Below are 22,780 nucleotides of genomic sequence, written 5' to 3'. Positions count from 1 at the left end.
GAAACAGTGATGATTGAATGTTTACCATTAAAAACTTCCTAGGGCCCACCATCATCTTTATCCAACCTGTTGATAAGATCACATAAATATATCTTGATCTAGAACTTTTGTTCCCTGGAGAAGTTTTTAGTGGTGAGCGTTTAATCACCACTCTTTACCGTGGTGTGGCCCACCTGAAATTTGGATAAGCTTCATTTTTTGGCTTATTTCCTAAAATTAGCTGGCTAAACGGATGGACAACATGAATATAAAACACATATATCATGGTGGCCCCACTGTTACGGATCCACAGAGCCGGTGTCCATGATTTGTCGGATGTGCGGTGGACAGTGGCCCGTACGTGAAAGGACTCAGTTGAGACGTCCGCTGGACGACCACACCATGTTGATAGAAGATAGGATGTGGGCCATATGTCTCAAAGCGGAGAAACATGGAGCGAGAATGAGGGTGTTGGAGGATAAGATTCTTCCATATCACAAACTGAAAATGGACGGTCGCCAGGAACGGTTTGAACTTTGAAGGGAGAATATACGGGTGCCAAGAGGCCCAGATTGAGTTAAGGTTAGCCCGAAATTGGCCCAATTTAAAATTTGTACTGCCATAGATCAATGGACCTGAAAGTTAAGCGCAAGACCAGCTGTAGATGTAAAGACCGCTCTGGAGGGTGTCGAATATAAAATGCTGTAAATTTTAAGTCAGGCCTGGCCCGTTTGTATGTTGAGACCCAAAATGAGGAATGGACTGGGCCCACTACAAATGTAGGGTTGTCAATGAGCTGGGTTGTGATCAGGCCCAGCCCATTCCAAGAGTGAGAGAATGTTGGGTGGTTGACTCTATTCATGAAATTATTAGATGTGATTGAGAATATATTGTCCTTGATCATTTTCTGTTGGGTGTCCCACTAGTCACTGAAACCATTCATTTGGGGTGTTAAACCAACCCATAATACGTTAATAGTCACCACCCACCCTACACGTGGCATGGAGCATGGTGGATAGGGATGGACCACCCAGGGGGCCCACTTTGGATGATCCCTGGTCAAGAATCCTAGACATTGATTGGTGGCCGTCAAATGGATGATGGACTGAGTGTGACACACCACAGAAAAGTGGGCCATAAAGATCAAGCAGATCCAAACCCTTCACAAGGTGGTTCCCACCAGGGTTAAGGGAAAACATAAATATTAGCTTGCTCAAAACTTTGGTGGGCCTCACGAAGGTTTTAATGGTGGCCATCCACAACCCCACTACTTCTTGTGCATGGCCCACTTGATTTTGGATCTGGAACCGGTTGTTTAAGAGCAAGTCATAAAAATGTAGCCGGTTGGCAAAGAAGGGTTGGAATTTTACCCCATTGAGGACCATTATTTGAACCGTGCATGCAAAAAATCAGCCCAATTAGAAACTCATATTGACCCCACAAATGAGAATAATGTAAAATTGCTTCCTCACACAATCTGAATTTTTATACTCACCGTTGAGTGTAGAATTTGATGAGTAGAGTGAATCTTGTACTCTCTTTTTTTAGGGGGGATAGCTTGTTAGTACGCACCCATGTCAGGACACACGCTCCATGTTAGCCACCCCACTAGGGATCGATACCAAGACCTCAGGTGTTGAAAAGAGGTGTCTCCACTCAGTCTGCCAGTTGAGCTATCGATTTGGGTGTGAATCTTGTACTTATAACATGGTAGTCCCTATCCACTTGGGTGTTTTATGGGGTTGGTGGAACTGGCGTTGGAAAGGACTCCGTCTCCATTTGGACCTCTATCCTTTTTCTTTGAAATATACAATGATTACAAATTATTTTATTCATGTACCGACACAAGCTGTATATATCAATTGATTATGATGACATTTTTACATTATTTTAATGTTAAATCATCATCAATGAATTATTTAATTTAAAATTTTTATATTAATTGATATAAAATTATAATGTTTACAAATTCCTTTTCTCTTAATTACATGTGCATTTAATGGCCATTTCTGCTTTTGATTTCAGAACAGATTAGGCGTTGCCTGGACCCCTTACCATGGGGGCCACCTTGATGATTTTGTGTATATCTACACTATTTGTGCATTTTTTTCAGCCCATTTTAAAATGTGTTCCAAAAAATTAAGCAAATTCAAATCTTAGATGGACCACACCAAAGGAAACAGTGGTGATTGAATGCCTACCACTAAAAACTTCCTAGGACTCAACATAATATTTATTTGCCATCCAACTTGTTGATAAGTTAGGAAGATCTAGATGAAGTAAAATTTCAAAGATAAGCATGATCCAAAAATTTTGTTACTCACAGTTTGTTTTAATGGTCATTTAGCAATGTTTCCAATTGTGTGGTCCACCTGAGATTTGATTCTACACATCCTAAAATGATCTGAAAAATGGATGTATAGGGTAAATATATAATACATTCATCAAGGTGGCTCCTAAAATTGAACTATACATATCCAAAGCTATAGGTTACAACACCATAAGAACAGTGGAGATTGAATGTCTACTTATGAAAATTTCTTAGGACTATAGAAGTTTTGGATTAAGCTGATATTTGTGCTTTCATATCATCGGGTTGTGGACATCATTGTCCCTACCATTTGCTGTGGTGTGATCCACTTGAACTTTGGATATAGCACACGTATTGGGTACCACCCCATCCCTAGATGGGAATGGATGGGGCCTGTGCTGGGCCATTATAATGTATGGGTTTTGTTCACACCATCCATTCATTTTGCTATATTAATTTACGCAAAAGCCCAAAAATAAAGTAGATCTAGGCTAAGTGGACGACACCACAGGAAGCAATGGTGATATTAAAACTTTCCTAGGGCCTACTATGATGGTTAATTGCCATCTAACCTGTTCATAAAGCCATATAAACCTTTATGAAGGGAAAAACCAATATTAGCTTGATCCAGAGATTACATGGTCCTCAAAAAGTTTTCAATGGCAGCTGTTTAATTCTTTTGTCTTTTTTTTTTTTTAATCCTCACTGTGCAGTTTAATTGAGCCTTGGAACTGCCCCATTTTTGGGCTTGTACTCTAAAATAATATGGCAAAATGGATGGATGGTGTGGATAAAACCCATACATCGTGGTGGCCCCTCGCAGCACCTCCGTTCCTAGCAAGGGGTAATACCCGATCCGCATCCTTGCATATGCTTCAAATTTGGGCTTCTCTATTATAAAATGAGCTTGAAAAACTGGCTAACAAAACACATTAGTGGGCCCACAGTCCTAACACCGCATAGCTACGTGGTAATGTTACCATGCAATCGGGAGAAGGGGGATTGGGTACTGCCCTTGGACCAAGCTCGTTCCTCTGTCCCCCTGATGTGGTAGGATATGATCGGAGAGATGGGACCCACATAAAGCACGTCTGGAAGTTGTTCTGTCCAGTAGACCGTTGCATCTGTAACAACAGCCTACAATACAATCAAATCCTACCACAGGAGGAGTGAATGGAGGTGGGTGCAATACCCCATATGCAACCAACTGCTCTACTCCAATATGATAGGAACCCATTTTGAAGGGCAGGCCAGATAGGCCAGATCGTCCATCAATAATCAACCCCAGGACGGCAATTCCCCTGCTAGGATAGAGGCTAGTTTTTGGTAGCCAACGGTTAGATGAATAACACACATGCAACTGCAATTCATTAGAAGATAAAATCCAGGCCGTCCAATCGTTTTGATCAACCGGACTTCGATGCATGACAAGGATTGCTTGTTGTGGGGTCAACAATAAGAAATATTTCTTTACAGCCACGTCGTGCACCTGTTTGCGAAGGGTGCCTTTCACGACTTTATAAACAACACAGGCAGCAGATGGATGTCTTACTTGGACCATACCAGTGTTGTCTAGGGATAATGAATCCCCACCATGGAAATCTATAAATCCCATCAAAAAATGTAATAACGAGCTGGATGAAGTCCCCAGACATATGGAGAATCCCCTGAAGTGTAAAATGTTTCATATGGTTTAATCCAACAACTGAGTTTTGACCTACATCCTCTACACCATATATAATCCATCACCGGAAGGGTTAATTTCTGGCTAACAACAACATGCAAGGCCAAAGGCTTTGAGCAAACTTTACAACTGTTGAGTTGAGTTAAGAAGACCTTATACGAACATGACAAAAATTTCAACCAAAGAGCAAACTATTCTGTTATTTCCTGATTGAACTTGTCCAAAAAAACCAAATTACTAACCTCCAACTCATCTCCATCAAGAAAAGTTCGGTACCAACATCAACTCACGCTCCAGAAAAAGTTCTCCCATTGATAGACGAGGGACATCCACCATCATCTACCAGCGGTTAATATGTAAATCAAAGCTAACACCCCCAAAACAAGAGCCAATATGGCACCCGCACATGCCATGATACCCTGCAAGCCCTTAACATTTTTGGAGTCTAACATAGCATGAATTTTCCTGGGATAAAAGTCCTCTATCAAGAGAAAGTTAAGCAAAGCTGTCTTTGGTCCGGCATGTTGGAAGGAATTGCATTTGAGTCCAGCACGTGGGAAGTAGAGGCCGAGCCGCAGTCCGGCATGTGGGAAGCAGAGGCCGACATTTCCACCGTTTTCGTTTCACGTGAACTTCCTGCCAACACTGGTATAAGGTGAGTCAATGCAGCCCCACCCCTTAAAGATTATCTTTTTAGGAAATTGATGATTAAAACCAGGAAAAGAAGAAGAAAAAGAGCTGACATTCACCATGTAAATGTAAATGTCACTTGATGGGATGGCTAACCACCCCATCAACGGTTGTTGCTGATGGATTACAAAGGGGCTATGCCCTCAATTGACATTTTGAGAAAGTAGATAATGAAGCAGAAAATAGGATGGAGATTACCTTGACAAAGGTCACCCCTATTCAGTATCCCTCACTAGCATGTGCAATACCAAAGAAAAACAAATTACTCCATAGCCAGGATTCAAGCGCATGCAGATCATATGGTTTGGTAGACATAAGGTTGATAACAAAACTAGGAGACACCTACATATGAGTTTATCAAATTTAATCATTACTTATGTACAAGAGATGACAATGATTGCTAGTTATCAAGATTATTTTTAATCCTTACCAAAAGGAAATATGATCCTATTATATGACTATGATTAACTAAAGTGAGATGAACTCCTTTTTTCGGTTGCATTTTTACCAAGATTATTTTAATCCTCTTACCAAAAGGAAATATGATCCCTAATCCATAATTAGGATTAACTAAAATGAGCTAATCAATTGGTGTGCTCCATAAACTTACATTTAAAAAATAAAACTAAAATGAGACGTTCATTTTTTAGGTGTCTCCCAAACAGGCCCTAAGGATAGAAAATAATCTTGGTTAACCAACAATCACCGATCTCTAATACACAATTATGATATATGCTAAAATGAGATGAATTCAGTTCTTTAGCATCTCCCAAACAGATGCCCTTATTGGTTCAATTGATCAGGCAGTTCTATGTCATTCTTTGGGACCTGTTTGAATATGGTGACATCTAAACCCCCTTTGTCCTTGGCATGTCTAATGGATTAGCTTTTTAGACAGGAAAAGAAGCTGCTTCTCTAAGAAACTGACCACGGATGGTTAGTTTTCATAGTGCAAGTTGTTTGATTTGCATGTTGATTTCCATAAAAATGAACCTAACTGTTCGGATTGCTGGACATCAAAATGTAGTCAAGGAAAGGGGAATGTTGCATATGAGAAAACTGTAGAAAAGGATTTTTCTTTTTTAGGTCTGGGAAAGGAAAAAGACAACATTTTACTGAAGAAATCTACGGAACGAGAAACCGATTCCTCATCCTTTCTCCCTGAAACAGGAAATTGATTTCCTTTCCTTGGCTACTAATCTGATTTCAACCATTCAAACAGGCCTCAACAGTCAACAGCGAGAGTTGTCTGGTGTTAATGTGAAAGGGGCGTTTGGATCGTAAGTTACTTTGGATAAGCTACTTAATGCCATAAGTAGCTTATCTTAGTTTCTACTTGTCAACCTAGAAAAACATGTTTGGTTTCCAACATCATAATTAACTATCCCTCATGTTTGTTTGGTTTCCAACATCATAAGTAATTATTCCTCAAGTTTGTTTGGTTCCCCTCACATCCACCATACATCATGTGGGACCAAACTTTGATTTGAACCATTCACTGTGTGGGCCCCACCTTTAACGTGGGTCGTCCATCATACAGGGCCCACCTTGGATGTGGGCTATTCATCATTATGGCTCAACCTTTAATGTGCACCATTCATCATGTAGGGCCCACCTTTGATGTTGATCATCCATTAAGTGGGGTCCCACCATCAATGTTATTGTCCATCATCTGGGGCCCACCTTCAATATCCACTGTCCATCATGTGGAGCCGACCTTTGATGTGGACGATACATCTCAATGGAGGAGCATAGTCTCGGTCTCTAGATGAGCGCCCTCAGAAACCGGGAACCTCTCGTCATTTTCTAACAGGATTGGCTGATTATACGTACTTCAAACAAAATTTGCAAAGCTGATAACTACTAGATAGATGTTAAGTATCAATTCACGGAAAGGAGAGATAAATGCTACAAGATAAAGAATCATGCCACATCTAACTTGTACGTTGTACCCGCATGGCCATTTTGGAATGTGTCTGCTGTATTGAGTTCAGAGAGAACCCCCGTCTCGAAAAACATTGAATGAAGCACCCTCACGCATTTTTCCGCTTCACTGTCATTCACTATCAAGGAAATGTTCACCTGCTAGCAGGAACAAGGGCCACATTGTTTAGATTGCACAGGATGGAAAGAATTTTAATGATCCAATGACCAGTAGGGATGCAATTCCAAGTTTTTCAGTTCCTACAAGTAGGGTCGATGGTTGAATGAACCACGCTATTGGTGCGGATGGACTGTGCCCAGAAACAGTCCCCACAATTGAAGATCCTCGCTATGGTTGTGGTAAGTTGCTAGATATTTCCCTTAAGCGTATATATTTGCAGTCCACTGATCCATGGGCTAGTGACTGTTCCCTGTTGAGAAGGTTTTTGAAGCATGCTCCATTTTTTGTGAGGACCATATAATGAAGGTCACTATTGTAGAACCACAGGCCTGGATGTGCAGACTGAAAACCTGATAGGACTGCATGTCCTCAGATCAAGGACCATGTAGGTTCCTTAATGAGATGGATAGGCATAAACTGAGGGAGGGAGGGAGGAAGGAAGTGGAGAGACCTTAGATGATCCTTGAGTGATCTTCTGGAAAGAGATTCCTTCATCTGTAAGAATGCTGAATACCTGCCATGTGGGAAAATTCTAAAATCTTGCATTCATCCTCAATTCAGAAAAAGCATAAACCCTATTGTTGTGTTTCTTAAACTGAAAACAGAGGTATTCTGGTGATCAAAAAGAGAAAATATCACAAGATTTCAAAATCTCAACACTGTAAAATTTTCAGCAATTCCTTGTAAAATTATTGCAATTTTTATGAGAAAATGAAATTTAAGGAATTTATTATATTCATACATATTTAAAATTTTAAAAGATTGTATTACTTTATAGTAAATTAATTTTTTTTATTCAGCAGTGAGATTTTACCAATAATGCCCTGAGAAAACTCAAAATCTGAAAATTTACCAAGATATCGCTGAAAACAAGATTTGTCACTATGCCTTGAAACTAGGGAGAAGACATGTATTATGGGCAGAATGATAAGATTTCTGGAGCTTTTCATTTTGATAGCCACGCATGCGTGCAGACAGACAGGGATGGGGAGAAGGGAGGGCAGAAGACAGGTATTATAGGCAGAATGATACGAATTCCAGCACCTTTCATTTTGAAGAAAGGCGGGGGGGGCGGGGGGGTGGGTTTGTTGTGTGGCGCTAACATGAAGTAACCACCAAAGGACATTCAGTGCCAAAGTAACCACCAGATGGACAGTTTCAGTAGAGACTGGCGATGCCAATAGGAAAGCAGCAATGACAAACTTGGGGCCTCAGCTTAAGTGCAGATATCATAGTGTCTCATTAAATCAGGTCTCACAGTATCATTCCACTGTTTTAACAATATATAGAACAGGTCAACAGAATGTGGCTAATTGCATCTGGGCTATGAGCTTTCTCAAAGGAATCTGCCCAACTAATGGTATCTATGGAGCCTCACCTTGCTTAGTGTCTGTGGAGAGTGCTGCACATTGCCAATAAGGATTATTATAGATCTGTGCTGACTGGGATTCACTTCTGCAATCTGCTTGAGCTCTTCCACTACACGGTTGAGCTCCTGCACAACCACAGCAATTTCCGGTTGGTTCTACTGGAAAGGAAAAGGACGGTGCTAAAATCACTATGAAAAATATCAAACATTCAAATCCGAATGATTAAGCTATTAAAATAATATTAGGGGTTGTGATGTTTTCAGTCATGATGATTTTCCCTAGAAATCACAAGAAGAAAACAGTTTTGTTTCCCTCAAAAATCACTAGGCATTTTTGTAAAAGGGCAACAATATATGATGGTTGATTGAAAGAAACAGCATTTTTTTTTTTCCCTCCCAACCCAGAAATGGCACAGGTTGGAACCGCGTTTTGTTGGCCTAATCAAGTGATGAAACTGGTATGCCACATCATCGGCTGGCCCATCCCAAACATCTTCCACCAGATCATCTTAGCCATCTGACGCTGATGGAGAATTACAACTGGTGGTCCGCTTTTAACGGGGACAGAGATGGTTAGATATGGCTGATGGGAGATGCTTAGGGATTATCACCCATCCACCATCAGCTCCATCATATGAAGGATCTGAATCACATCTAATGTGCACCCACCCCATATGTGCAGCTTGCCTCAGGTGAGCACTGCATATTTTCATCCTTCAACAAGCCTCCCAGGTATAACCCGCGTATATTTAGCTGATGATAGCAAACTTGGCTGCATACTAGTGAATTACAGCATCGGCGCCGGAATCTATTCACAGAATGCAAATATACCAAATGCTGGATACAGCAATAAGTGATGACAGAAAGTAATCAGCTCAATGAAATAAAAGGATCTTAAACTCGTACACTTCCCCGCTGCTGAATTGATTCTCTCCACAAAATCTTTGAGGGATCCAATGTCAACAAAACACTGACTTCTCTAGTTACAACCACATCTATAAAGATACCCAATTCCTCAAAGAGGGAAAGGACCTGTGCAGGAAAAAGGCAACACGAATCACATTTGGAAGATACAAACGAAAGCAGGTCTGAGAGGGAATAGATCTAGTGCGTTAGACTGGTTAACCTTCTTAAAGAAATAATCTCGCTGACCAACTAATTGAGTGCTCGTTATATCCAGCACAGTGACATTCCGCTTCAATACTATGCTGGTTAGTACAGTCTGGAATTAGGAAACAAAACAGTTAACACTGTTGGTACTTCATGCAATAAAACAATTCCACCAAAAAAAAAAAACAGAGATCTCGTTGACAGTAGTGAAGATGAAAAGTACGTTGCTACAAACCTTACTCATATCTCTAGCTCTGGTGATGAGGGTACCTGCAGCATTAGGATTACAAAAGTTCTTGACCCTAACAGGAATATTGGCCTCTCTAGCAGATCCCATGGATTGTGGATGCAAAACCTATAATAAAGGACTATATAATACTTATATAATAAAGATGGCAACCAATGACACCGCTCCCCGGGATTACCCAATGCACATGGTTTGTGGGTGATTGCGTGCATCCATAGGGATTAGTCTCGCCTAAAAAAGGGGGCAGGGACACCTTGTCATCATAAAAAAAATGACACTGAGATTTTAGAGAAGGAGTGCTAAACATCATCATTGTCATCTTCATCATCATAGCCTCATCCCAGAAATTTGGGGCCACCCAGCTTTACAAATTCCACAAAATTGGCACAAATTAGAGACACAAAGGTAAATTCCCATTGGCAGAAAATCACTTATAAGAAAATAATAATAATAATAATAATGTGATAGGGATCAGGTTGTTTATTGCACCAGATTTATGTGCTATAGAATTGACATGAGACCAGTGATGCTATGTCATTTGAAGTTTTCCATTTTATAAGTCCCTTTTATCTCCATATAAAATGCTCATCTTAGTCACAGGTTCTTGCACAACTTACGTGTGAACACACGGCACACAGGTGCCAGATTAGAATCGCTTATGAGGCTGGCCCACCATGGATGCATGCATTAGGGTGGCCAACCGATCCTAACTTTTTAACTGCTGAATTTAGAGGTGGTGGCTGTTGGTAAATTTTTATTTTTATTTTTTCTTTCTTTGGAACTCACCTGTGCACCGAAATATGCAAGCTTAGCTGCTTCATCAAATGTCAAATACGGTACAGGCTCTGTGCGCGGGTAAATATTAGAATTACAGGTCAAAAAACCATCCCCATACTTCCACACCTGTTATGAATTAAAAACTGGGTTGTCATGAATGATAAACTAAGTTGAAACAAAACAAAACAAAACAAAAAAAAAAAAAAAACATGAAAAGTAGCTCAAGCAAAAAGTTAGAAAAATAAATGCATACTTTAAGGTAGTTCTCCACTAGAAGTTCAAATGATTTGGTGTAACAAAACAAGAGAATATCAGATGTTTCTCTTTCAAATCAAAATGGGATGTGGTTATGATTATCTGGGAAAAAAGGGGCCAGTGGTTATGAATCTCTTTCCATGTGTACAGAGAAGCCTTAAATTCACATGCACTAAGGTTTTGAACTAAACCTGAATTTCTTGTACACCCAATGCTTTCCCAATGGTTGTAGCTGTCAAGTCACTCCCGCCCTTTCCTAAAGTAGTTACAGCACAAGATTTCTGTCCCTGCAGTTAGCAGATTATCAAGATGAGAAGTTGCACCAACAATTGAAGTTGAATATATAACAGAATCAGTTCTTTAAGAAAAATTGTATGAAGTTACTCCCTTTATCACCTACAAAACCTGTATTTAAAAGAAAAGGGGACCACTTTGCAATAAGGAAAAACGAATGAAGCAGATTCTGCAGTAAACGACCTTTCCGAGGAAGCCAGTAACAACAGGAATCGCAGGATCACTTATCCAGTCTCCAATCAATCTCTCTGCAACAGCGGGACATGTTGCTTCCAAGATAACAGCATTTGTAAAGTCATCTGTGGTTATAAAGCCGATATTATATGCATCATACTGCAAAAGATGAGGAGGTCATCAGTTAGCAAGAACAAAATCAAAAGCTAATTTACATTAAAGGAAAAGGAAACAGGATAAATTTTATGCTCTAGGGCTGATAGCAAGGTGTTCCGTATCTGTTATCATGCGCCCGTAGAGGCCGATACGTATAGGTAACAGCCATGACCATTACACGATACAGAGGTAAAACGGGGCAGTTGGTTTTTTGAGACCATATCAGCCGTTACGGGGCATAACGACCGTTACTCCCATAACGGTCGAAAAACGGTCACTTTTTTTTCTATTTAAATTCATTTGTTTCCTTCTTCTTTTTTTTCCCAAAAATTCTCCTACATCATTTTACAATAGATTTCAACCATTTTACTATAGCTTTTAAGATTAAAACCGTTGATTGAAATGATTTGAGTGAATAAAAGCTCTAAGGCCATTTGTTTTCAAAAATTGAAAAACTAGTATTTATGCATTTTTTATTTATTTATTTATTTATTTTCTGATTTCTAGGTCTAATACTTGATTGTCATGTGTAAACATTAGAGACATAATCATATTTTAAAAAAAATTCACTAGACAGCCTGATACAACACTCTCACCAAAGAGTGGACCGTTACACTTCTATAAACATGTTCGAAACAAAAAATGAATACATATTTGAAATATTTACATTATTCTTGATTTTCTAAATATTTTTTCAGAATTTTTCGAGCAAAAGAAAATTTTCAATCATTACGGCCGATACCCATATCAGTTACCGATACAAAATACCTTGGCTGATAGCATAATATAAAGACATGGATGTTAAGTGCCAAAGCTATGGGAATGGCAACTGGAAGTTGCGAGGAGAGTTGGTGGTGATAAATAGTGTAGGCATACAAGAAAAAATTTCAAGTGGAAACTTTTCTTCTTTTATTCTTTAAATTAGTGAGTGTACTCAAAAGGAAAATGAGAACAACATCAAGGAAGAGGGAAATAGTTCCCAATACACCAGATAAATTATGATTATTTATTTATTTTTGCTTTTTGTAATATACTAATTCAAACAAACACCAGATAAAATGAACTCCATTGATAAACCCTATATATGCAATACCGAGATTTTTTGGGTTCAGGATTGAACTCATGAGCTCAATATCACATCACTGCCTAACTGCTAGCTCACAAGGTTTCTGCCATATCAAGGTTCCACGTAGCAAGAGTATCCTTTTTCTGAGTCTTGGGTTATTTCTTAAAGCAATTTTTATTTAACCTTACTCTCATCTTAGTTTTAAATGGCAGATTGGCAAAAGTTTTGTGATCAGCTGCCCACCAAACATTAACCTTCCTTTTTTACCCAATAGTTCTAGGAACCAGACATGGAAGAGAATCATATGGACACCACTCACATGCCAACATGGTCCACTCAGTATTGAGGAAAGAAGATAGGCTATTGAGGGGCAATTGGAAATGCAAACACTAAGCACAGAGAAGCATATGAAATGTCATGCTCATGTAGTTGGCTTCCAATCATGGCCCGTTTGGGAGCTTGGATTTGGAATGCATTGGAATCCAAATCACAATTACATCGGAATCAAGGTGATTCCGAATCCTCAGTTGTGTTTGGTTGAAATGCACTGGAATCCAAATCTTCCGTTTGGGAGCTTGTATTTGAAATGCCTTTGAATTCTTCAATATATTCACAAGACCTGGATTTGATTAATTAAATCAGCTTTCATTTCCCAAATTAGTATATATATGCGATTTTTAATAGAATGATTGTAATAAGCCCATTGAAGTATATACTTTGGCGAAAAATGAGGAAATTTTGAGCCTTGGGTGGGCCACAAATGTAACATCACAAACAAGCGACTCTTTGACGTTTTCTAACAGTCCATTTAGATGCTCGACGTATGGATGCTTCTGATCATTCTACTGATGTGATTTTAGTGTAGCAGCTGATAATTACATTGCTTTGGGGTATCATCGGTGTGCCACATGTACGGTGGATTAATACCCTAGCAGCACAGTTGTTAGAAGTGAGACTCTCCTACCTTTAAAATGGAACCAAAAAAGGCATTTCATTTGGATTACTCTTGAATCACAGCATTTTGCTGAGATTTCAAAACCCACCAAAAGGCAGTATTTGAAATACCTCCGATTCCATTTACCACCAAATCCAAGGTTGCCAAATGCAAGAAGTAGCTATTTGGATTTGAAATACATCCATTTACCTCTAAATCCAAGGTGCCAAACGACCCCTCATATTGACACCACTCATGTGCCAACATGTGCCTTCCAAACTGCACGTTAGCAACACTACAGTGTGCACAGTCCACAAAGGGGAATCTGCAAACAATTCCTCACAAAGGGGAACCAACAAACAATTCCTGTCTAGAGAATGGAATTCTAGACGAGCCTAGGGGTGGCAATTAGTAAGCCAGCCCAGCCATGTAGAAACAGGGCCTGGGCCCCTAAAACTGGCCCAAGGGCCAGGCCCATGCCAATGATGAATGGCCCAACTCATACCTTTGGCACTAAGTTAGTTTGTGCCTATTTTCTGTAGTACATCCTACCTACAGATAATGTGGGACACAACATAAAAAAAGTGCATGGTGTGAAAACCAGGATGGCAAACTAATTAGCAAGCTACATGTTTGAAATTATTTGACAACCAGTGGTTTGAATGTGCATTAGTGGCCCACCTAATAAGTGATAGGTTTGATTTTTGCCCCACTGGCCAGCCCAATAGGGATAGGCAGGGCCTTTTTAGCCTAATCAGGGCCAGGATCAGGCCAAGGGTGGTGCCTTTTAGCCTGCTTAGTGCCAGAGCTGAGAGGATTGAACCAAGCTATGACCAACCCGGCCCAGCCCATTGCCACCCCTAGACGAGCCTGCTGAGCACAAACAGCACGCAATGTGCTACCACCGGACCAAAAGTGGGAAGGAAGTAGCCGCAAGGAATAGCAAGGAGTCTGTAACCTGTGTTTATCAAGAGGCAGTCACATGCCAACACAATCACTCGCAACACTGACCTTTTGCTGAACTGTTGTGCATAACTAATAGGGAAATTTTCAAACATATGGTCTCTAGCATGCAATTGCAGACAAACTCGATAGGCATGATTAGCAATTTTGTATTAAAAAAAAAAAAAAAAAACTTAAATTAGAATATGAGGCCTAAAACAAGTGATCACGAAACAACATACTTCGCGAGCTTTAGCATCAATTTTGTTCAAATATGCTGCAAAAAACCTCGTTGACATGCGCACTCCAAATGATACTAAATGGTCTATTGTACACGGAATCATCTCCTTCACTGAAGTAATCCCTTCTAGAAATTGCTCCAATTCCTCTAGCAATGCTGTGATGATTACAAGACAAGAAACCAATATGGTTAGGCAACCTCATAAAAATCATCAACATCAATGAAACAAAAAATAGAGGCCAAAATGAGAATCGAAATCAAAGATATGATAAGTTCAATCAAGCAAAATATGTATGCACCATGATAAACTCCATAGCAACATAAATCCAAATTTTGAAAATCCTATAAATTTAAGCAGTTTTAAGTTTAGCCCATTATAATAGGCTTATGATGATACCACATTAACATTTAAATGGGAGAAAGGACACTTTTTTCTTGGAAGAGCAGATACCTTCCTTTTGGGGTGTACTCTAATTAATTTGGTTGTCTCTAATATCCAGGTCTATTATGCCTCTTTTACATTGTCATATAGTTAAGCAGAAATAGCATCATCAAACAATTTCTCTGGCAAAGGTTGGCATGTAAGAATATTGCTAGAAGGACAGTTAGGGAAAATCATTTCTTCATCTGTGATGAATCAAACTCTCTGTGACAAACAACTTTTGTGTTCTGGTTATGAGGAAGAGATACGGCCCTCAGCTGTTACAGTCACTTTTTGTTTTGCAAAAAAAAAAAAAAATCAAAATACCTATAGCTGCTGCATAATGTTGGAAAAAAAAATCCAAAAAACATATATCTGCCCCGTAACAGATCATTACAGGCTATTACGGCCTGTACAGGGAGCGTAATAGGCCGTTAACAGCAGTTACTTGTCTTTTTTTCTTTTTTTTTCCCATAACAGCTGTTACGCCCGTTACGACTCTGTAACGTGTAATGGCTGCCACCATTACCTTCACGTAACGGCCTTTATGGCACACCATGGTTAAGGGACATTCTCATTAAAAGAAACATTCACAGCGGTCTAGAAAGATTAAAAACATGTGAAATTCTCTCTTCTAGGAGAAACAAAAGGAGACTAAATGCATCCATCCTTTTTGAAACTAAGCGCCCAGAAAGGCCAAAATGCCAAAGCATTTCATTTCAATAGGAAGGCATAATCCACGATGAAACAGTAGTGACAAACTAAGATCATTATGCCTGAGAAAAAAAAAAGGTACTGAAATTTTCACCATAATCAAATACCATATCTAATTCAACCGAATTAGGGACCAAATGGTATATACACTTTCAGGTTCACTTGATTAATAATAAAAAACTAGATCTAGACAAACAATAAAGCCTCACGAGGAATGGTGGACCTATCCACTCCAAGCTCATCAACAGTCCTGCAGAAAGCAAAAGCAATGAGAAACAGAGCTTAGAATAGGACTGATCGAAATTTCACACTCGGATAAGAAAAGTTCTAAAAGCAACTGTTACTCTGTTAGGGATATCAAAGGGCCAGACCTCGACAATGCAAAATATAATTTTCGAATGTGGCAGGCGGACATGCCTGGCCTGACCAGTTCAAAATGTGGGCCTAAACCAACCCCGGGCATGGCCCTTTGATAGCCCTAACAACCATGATCACAAGCAAGCAGTGTATAGAAAGTAGCACTCATCTTGGAAAATCAGTATTTCAAATACCAATACTTTGTCAGGCCAATGAAAAATTCACCAGTTTCACAAAATATCAGCTTAACATAAATTAAAATGAGCCATCTTTTATAGCAACTAACTAATTGAAAAATAAATGAACTTGCAAGCTACAAGGTTGGTTGAGAGGCAGAGGACCCAATACAAAGTGATGATCACATCACATCATCCTGAGCAAGGAAATCAACAAATCTCATCTGTATGTTTCAATACATATGAGGATGAGATGCAGACCATGGATGTTAATGCTGAATCTTGTCAGGGTCCATCAACCAATCTACACAAAGCTACAACAGTGTGAGTTGGGACTGGTACAGGTTTTCAGCCAAACCAAGTTCACTCTGCTGAGTGCAATTCCATCAGCAACTTTTTTGAACATTACTCAGGATCAGAAAGAGAAGAATAATAATTGAGATCTTACTTGAGATGCAGTTCTTTAATAAATCTCAACTCCTCAATGTTGGATACATTAGAAGCACCACAATCGATGGCCTTTTCCCCAACCTAAGACACAGCTATTGAATCTTAAGATAAACATTGAACTATGCAAAAGTATAATTAAGAAAAATAAAACAACACAAACCACAAAACTGGATCCATGGATACCCATCGCAGCCTATTAGTCGTCTTCTCCATTGCCGACAGAACAATTACAGGTCTTTTTTCAGGATTACTGAGAATAAGTTCTGCAACTTCCCTCATCCTTTTAGCTGATGCCACTGAAGACCCATCAAACGTCATGACACAGCTCAATTGCCCCACACTTCCATTGGGACTTTGCACAGTCTTGGATTTCTCAACCACAGAAGTAGCTCATCTCACGCAACTGCTTCTCAAGGCTATACTTGAGCAACCAACAATTATTCTTTGACACAAAAAACCAGCAGGCGAAGCTACAGATGCTGCAAACTTAATCCTTCTCGATGAAATCAACAGGGAACTCGTTCTGAATCCAGCATAAGGAATTTCAACGCTGCATAAATTCAACGAAGTTGCCAATCCAAAAATGCTAGAAATACACTCTCTTCCTACTATATTTTTACAGATCTATTGTTTAACTAAATCCTTCTCTAGATGACGAAATCTAGGTTTCCCCAGAGTCTGAAATACAATAAATGAGCTTAATTAAAAATCCTCTCTGCTTCTAACAGAAATCTTTAAAGAACACAAATGCTTCAATCTAGCTGCTACAATTCAAATGGAATTTCATTGAATTGCTCAATCTCACGCACCACCAGCGAATTCCACAACACAAACATCCTCCATCGTCCTTTAAAAACCCTAGAAAATTCGCAAAAACAAACGAGAAGGAAAAAAAAAGATATAACGCAGAAAATTAGGGTAAAGACAATGCAAACTTAGAAGAAAAAAAGAAGGAAGAGATAGATTCCAGAATTGCCTGCAGATGAGTGGGAAAAGCTTCAAGGGCTTTTGAATGAACGATGGTACGAAGAAAGTACGGGAGGAAATGCCAGAGATCCGGGAGACGGCTGCGTGCATGGGTATTTTATGAGAGAAAGGAGGCACGAAGGAGACATGAGACATGTTTTGGAATGGACGGTCCAGATCTAATCAGCACGGCTTATCTGACTACCGTTTCTAAGTTATGTGGGTCCCATCGTGATAAATTTGTTGTATCCACACCGTCCATCCATTTTTAGAGATCATTTTAGGGTATGAGCCAAAGAATTAGGCAAATCCAAAGTTCTAGTGGAACAACCACATGAAACAGTAGAAGATATTAGCTTTAAAAACGGTCATGTAAGTATTTGGTTATATTCTCGGCATTTCTTATTTCTGTAAAGTACTTTTTCTGTTCTAAATCAGACCAGTGATCCTGCCTTTAATGATAAGTCTTACTTTATTCGCATTCATTATCGGCTTCTTTACACTCAACCAAATAATTCTTGAAAGTTGAAAAGTTACTGAGTTTATCAAGGCAAAAAAAGAACTCATTAAAATAATATCTCTAACCTATGAAAATCGGTTGATAATGAACTTAATGGTTGTCTTAATAAACAGGTGATCTTGTACTCGGCCATCTGACTGCTCTATATAAGCACCAAAGGTTAATATTTCGGCTTGAATCGGATCCCCAATTGATCCTAGCACTCCAACTGTAAAGATAAATGGCTATTAGTACGGAAAAAAAAAACCGATTTACACTTAATTGAAAAAAGTCCTCATCTTGTCCACGAAATCTCTCAATCTTGGTTAGCATGATCAAATGGACTAATGATACGTTTCCCGCTTGTTTATACGCACGGGTTTAATTCTGACATACGGGGCACATGGATGATCCACGGTCCACACCATGGCCCACCGTGGATGGACACCGTGAATCCGAAACTCATTGACAGATCTTGATATTTGGAGTTTTCGCACACCTATGGACGGTTGAGAAGAGAATTACATTAGCCGTCCACATTATCTAAAAAGTGCTCGTGGAGATTTTTGGAGCGGCTAGATCAAACCTGCCCAACGACCTAGGTTACTGAAACATAGGTCCCGGTTGTCGGAAATGAGAATCGGTACTGTCGGCTTCTCAAGATTCCAGGCCACGTGACACTTTGTAGCGCGTGCTGAGATTGCGGCTTGGAAACGGAAACGGATTGGCTACTCCCCTGCCACCATCCAATGGCTGGTGGTCGGTGCTATGTGGACCCCACCATGATGTAGTTGTTCCTAGCCATCAACAGCGGCGCGGATTAGCTGCGGACAGAGTCAATAGCTATCTTGCTATTGAGTTGGAGGGCCCCATTAGATCCACATCCTCTTTGGCCAAATCATTTTAAGGCATAACCCCAAAACTAAAGCATAGACAAAGATTAAGTGGACCCATTACAGAAAATAGTAGGGTTAAACCTTCTTAGGGCTCATTGTAATGTTTATTTGAAATCGTACTTGTTCATAAGTTTGTATAGATATGGGCGTAGGGATAACACAAATATCAGCTTGATCCAGCACTCCATCAGCTTAAGTAGTTTTTAACGGTAGGTGTTTAATACTCACAGTTTTATGCGTCGGTACACTGGAGCTTCCCATCTAAGGCATTATTTGGCTCATGCTCCAACATGATCTTGCCATCCATACCATTCGTAATGTCATTTCTACTGGGATAAATTGAAAACACAAATATTATCTTGATTCAAAACTTCTATGGCCCATGGATTTTTAGAGTGTGGACATTCAATTCTCACATTTTCGGCCCACTTGAGAATTAGATCCAGGTCATTTTTGGCCTCAAAATCTAAAATGAGCTCACAAAATAGATGTATTGAGTGGATATCTCACAAACAACACAGTAGGCCTTACCTAAGTTCCTGGGTAGGAACTTCTTAGTAAGCCTTTCATGGTAAATTCATGTCTGGTGTTGGGTGGATGGATTACCCGTAAAAGCCTTTAGCAGTAAGTTCATATGCTCCGATGTAGATGAGGCCCACCATGATGTTTCTAAAAAATTTACTATGTACATCCATTTTTCCTTATAATTTTAGGAAATGAAAATAAAAATGTTGTAGATCCAAAAACTAAAGGCAGCTATTCATTGGGAAAATTAGAGAAAGAGTTTACTACCATTGAAATCTTTTTGGGCTCCACCCTAATGTTTATATGCCATCCAAACCCTTCATAAGGTCATCCCCACTAGTATGAATTAAAAACACAAAAAACTCAGCCTGATTATGGACTTTTGTAGCCATACTAATGTTTAAATGGTGGTCATTGAATCTCCATTGTTGTCAGCCACAAGTAATTTTTGGTTCCACTTGATTATTGGTCTCATGCCCTAAAATGATATGAAAAACGGATGGAGGGTGGATATTTTTAGAAACATCATGGTGGCCCCACCTAGCAACCCAGGAGCAGATTAGGTGATACCCCGTATCCACCAAACTGGGCAGGAACCTTGACTGTGGGGCTCACAGTTATGTATTTTCACTCAATCCACACTGTCTAACCATTTTAAAAGCTCCATTTTAAGCATATCTAAATCTCAGGTGGACCATAATACCTGAAATAGTGATAATCAACCATTAAAAATTGTCATAAGCCACAAAAGTTTTGGATCAAGCTGATATATTTGTGTGGTCTCTTCATCCAGGTCTTTGTGACCTTATCAACAGTTGGATGGAAAATAAATATTCTCTTGGCCCCCATGAAGTTTTTAATGGTGGGGATTCAATCACTACTGTTTCCTGTGGTACGGTCTTGATGCAGGGAAGGATGTGTAGCGGTCTAGCACCGCCTTCCTCGGGGGATGTTATAAAACGGATGTCTTAAATCTTGTTATCTTCGACTAGTCGAAGAAAGTTCGACTCGAAGTCCAGTAACAATATTTTTGAAATTTCTGAGGTCTTCGACCAGTCGAGGGACAGGCTCAACCAGTTGAAGGTTACGCAGATTATGCGCAGATTCTGCACGAACTACGTAAATTTGAGGCAGTTTCAGAGAGGTGCGTAAGCGGAGTTTTCTAAACTATAAATAGGAGTCCCTAAGGCCATTATAGGTGATGTTAAAGCCTTCTAAAGGTATTCCAAGGATTTCTAGAAGGGGTTCTAGGGTTTCAAAGGGTGTAGCAGGGGTGAGATTCGAGGTTGTTCGAATTAGGTAAGTCCTTTCTCTTTATAATTTATGCTTTCATAGTGAATCTTTGTGACTTTGTGCCATGGTTTTTTCCCAAAAGGGTTTTCCACACTAAATCTTTGTGTTCTCTTGTGATTGCTTGGCGCCATTGGATTACTATCCCAGATCCACTATATGATTCCGCAGCACAAATCCCAACAAGTGGTATCAGAGCGATCGTGGGGGCATAGATCTGAATCTGTAAGATTAGCAATAATGGGAAACACTAAGTTTGATATTGAGAAGTACTCAGGCAAAAATAATTTTGAGTTATGGAAGATTAAGATGATTAGTCTATTAACCAAGCAAGGCGAAACTAAGGCTCATGCGGAGCGGAAACCGACTATGAAGAATGAGAAACTCTTTATGGTAATTAATGTTTTAGTCTCCATCCATTTGTGTCTCACGGATGAGGTTATCTGCAATGTCATGAGGGAGAAAACCGCAGCTAAGTTGTGGGCAAAGTTAGAGGATGTCTATGTGAAAAAATCCTCTGAAAATTTCCTACACTTGAAGCGACAGTGGTGTAACTTTAAGATGTCAGAGGGTGGAGATCTAGAGGCCCACATCAGCAACTTTAATAAATTGGTTTGCAAATTGTTGAATATGGAAGAAGTAATGAAAGATAAAGAACAAGCATGTATGTTATTGAATTCTCTTTCGACATCAAATGAGTCATTCAAGGACACAATGTGCACCACAAATAAAACCCTGAGTGTCGACATCGTTATCTCAGCCCTTCAGGGAAGATCATGAGAAAGCTAAACGGCGACATGAAGATATCTTCTGATGCACTGTTTACGAGGGGTAGGAATTTTAAACAAGGTACAGGATCTTCAAGTTCTAGATCCAAATCCAATGGTAAGGGCAAAGGTAAGATAAAGTGTTGGAACTGTGAGATGGAAGGACACGTGAAGAAGGATTGTTTAAATCCTGAATCTAAGAGAGAGAATCTGAGGCTTCATACAGGGAGGTTAATGTTGCCACGTCAGATGAAACGAGTGAATGTGATGATGATGTCTTGACTGTGTCTACAATCAGTCGCCCATACAATGATTGTAGGGGCGAGTGGATTCTAGACACAAGGGTATCCTTTCACATGATACCTCATCAGAGTTGGTTCGCCAGCTACAGGGAGTGTGATGGTAGACAGGTGTTTATAGGTGATGTCAGTGCCTACAATGTTGTGGCTACTGGTACGGTGCGCAGCAAGATGTTTGATGGGATAGAGCATACCTTGACTGATGTCAGGCACGTTCCTGATTTGAAGAAGAATCTAATTTCTCTTGGTGTACTTGAGGCAAAAGGATGCAAGTTCATAAGTATTGATGGTACCCTTAAAGTATCTAAGGGGGCACGGTTGATTTTGAAACCGCAACGACCCAATAATACTTACAGGTTGATCGGGAGCGCTTCAACAGGTGGAGCTGCAGTGGCTGTAGCGGATTCCACCTCTACACGTGTGTGGCATGCTGTGCATGGCCACATGAGCAGGCAGGGTATGAAGGCTGAGACGCATGGACAGAGATACAGAGCAGGTGGAGCAGTCACCTATGAGAAGAATCACACAGCATAATCGCAAAATATCGGCGAGGTACATGGATGACTCTTATATTACATATACTCTCGTTACAAATGAGGGGGATCCGTCTACTATTTAGATGGTTCTAGGTGAGCCTAGTGCTAAGAAGTGAAAGGTGACTATGGGTGATGTGATGGATTCGTTGTACCAGACCGACACATGGGAGCTGATGAAGCTTTCAGTGGGCCGGAAAGCGATTGGATGCAGGTGGATCTTCAAAAGGATACAACATAGATACATTGCGAGGTTGGTAGCGAAGGGTCATGCTTAAAGAGAATGGATCGCCTTCTCAGAGATATTCGCGCTGGCGGTGTAGCAGGTATCTATTAGATTCGCATTGGCGCTGGTTGCCTAATGTGATCTCGAGCTGGAACAAATGGATGAGGAGACTGCACTTCAGCATGGGAAATTGGAAGAGCGGTTCTTCATGAAACAACCAGAGCGGTTTGAAGTTTAAAGGGGCTGAGAAGAAAAGTTTGTAGGAGGTCGTTACATGACCTATCGTGTAAGCAGTGATATAAAATTTGATTCCTTCATGGTGAGTTAG

The 22,780-nt window shown here is 39.9% G+C and overlaps 1 protein-coding gene and 2 long non-coding RNA genes across 3 annotated transcripts in view; all 3 read right to left on the bottom strand.

The window, feature by feature from the left end:
* Positions 1-4,315: 4,315 nt before the first annotated feature.
* The window catches only part of LOC131239318 (aspartokinase 2, chloroplastic-like), a 97,674-nt gene continuing 79,209 nt past the window's right edge, over positions 4,316-22,780 (bottom strand). Inside the window, exon 14 of the mRNA XM_058236965.1 lies at positions 4,316-4,619. Coding sequence (XP_058092948.1) covers positions 4,459-4,619 — 161 coding nt within the window. The 3' untranslated portion in view covers positions 4,316-4,458. The remainder of the gene's footprint in view (positions 4,620-22,780) is intronic.
* Positions 9,341-10,606, bottom strand: LOC131239320 (uncharacterized). Its single transcript, XR_009168120.1, has 3 exons — positions 10,281-10,606; positions 9,483-9,602; positions 9,341-9,359 (listed from the first exon to the last, which is right to left on the bottom strand). It is a non-coding gene; the product is annotated as an uncharacterized LOC131239320 (long non-coding RNA).
* Positions 15,463-16,534, bottom strand: LOC131239321 (uncharacterized). Its single transcript, XR_009168121.1, has 2 exons — positions 16,450-16,534; positions 15,463-15,718 (listed from the first exon to the last, which is right to left on the bottom strand). It is a non-coding gene; the product is annotated as an uncharacterized LOC131239321 (long non-coding RNA).

The sequence above is a fragment of the Magnolia sinica genome, chromosome 3, assembly GCF_029962835.1.
Source record: "Magnolia sinica isolate HGM2019 chromosome 3, MsV1, whole genome shotgun sequence".
Lineage (NCBI taxonomy): Eukaryota > Viridiplantae > Streptophyta > Magnoliopsida > Magnoliales > Magnoliaceae > Magnolia > Magnolia sinica.
Note: the sequence above shows the minus strand (reverse complement) of the source record. Positions and strands in the feature narration are given on the sequence as shown.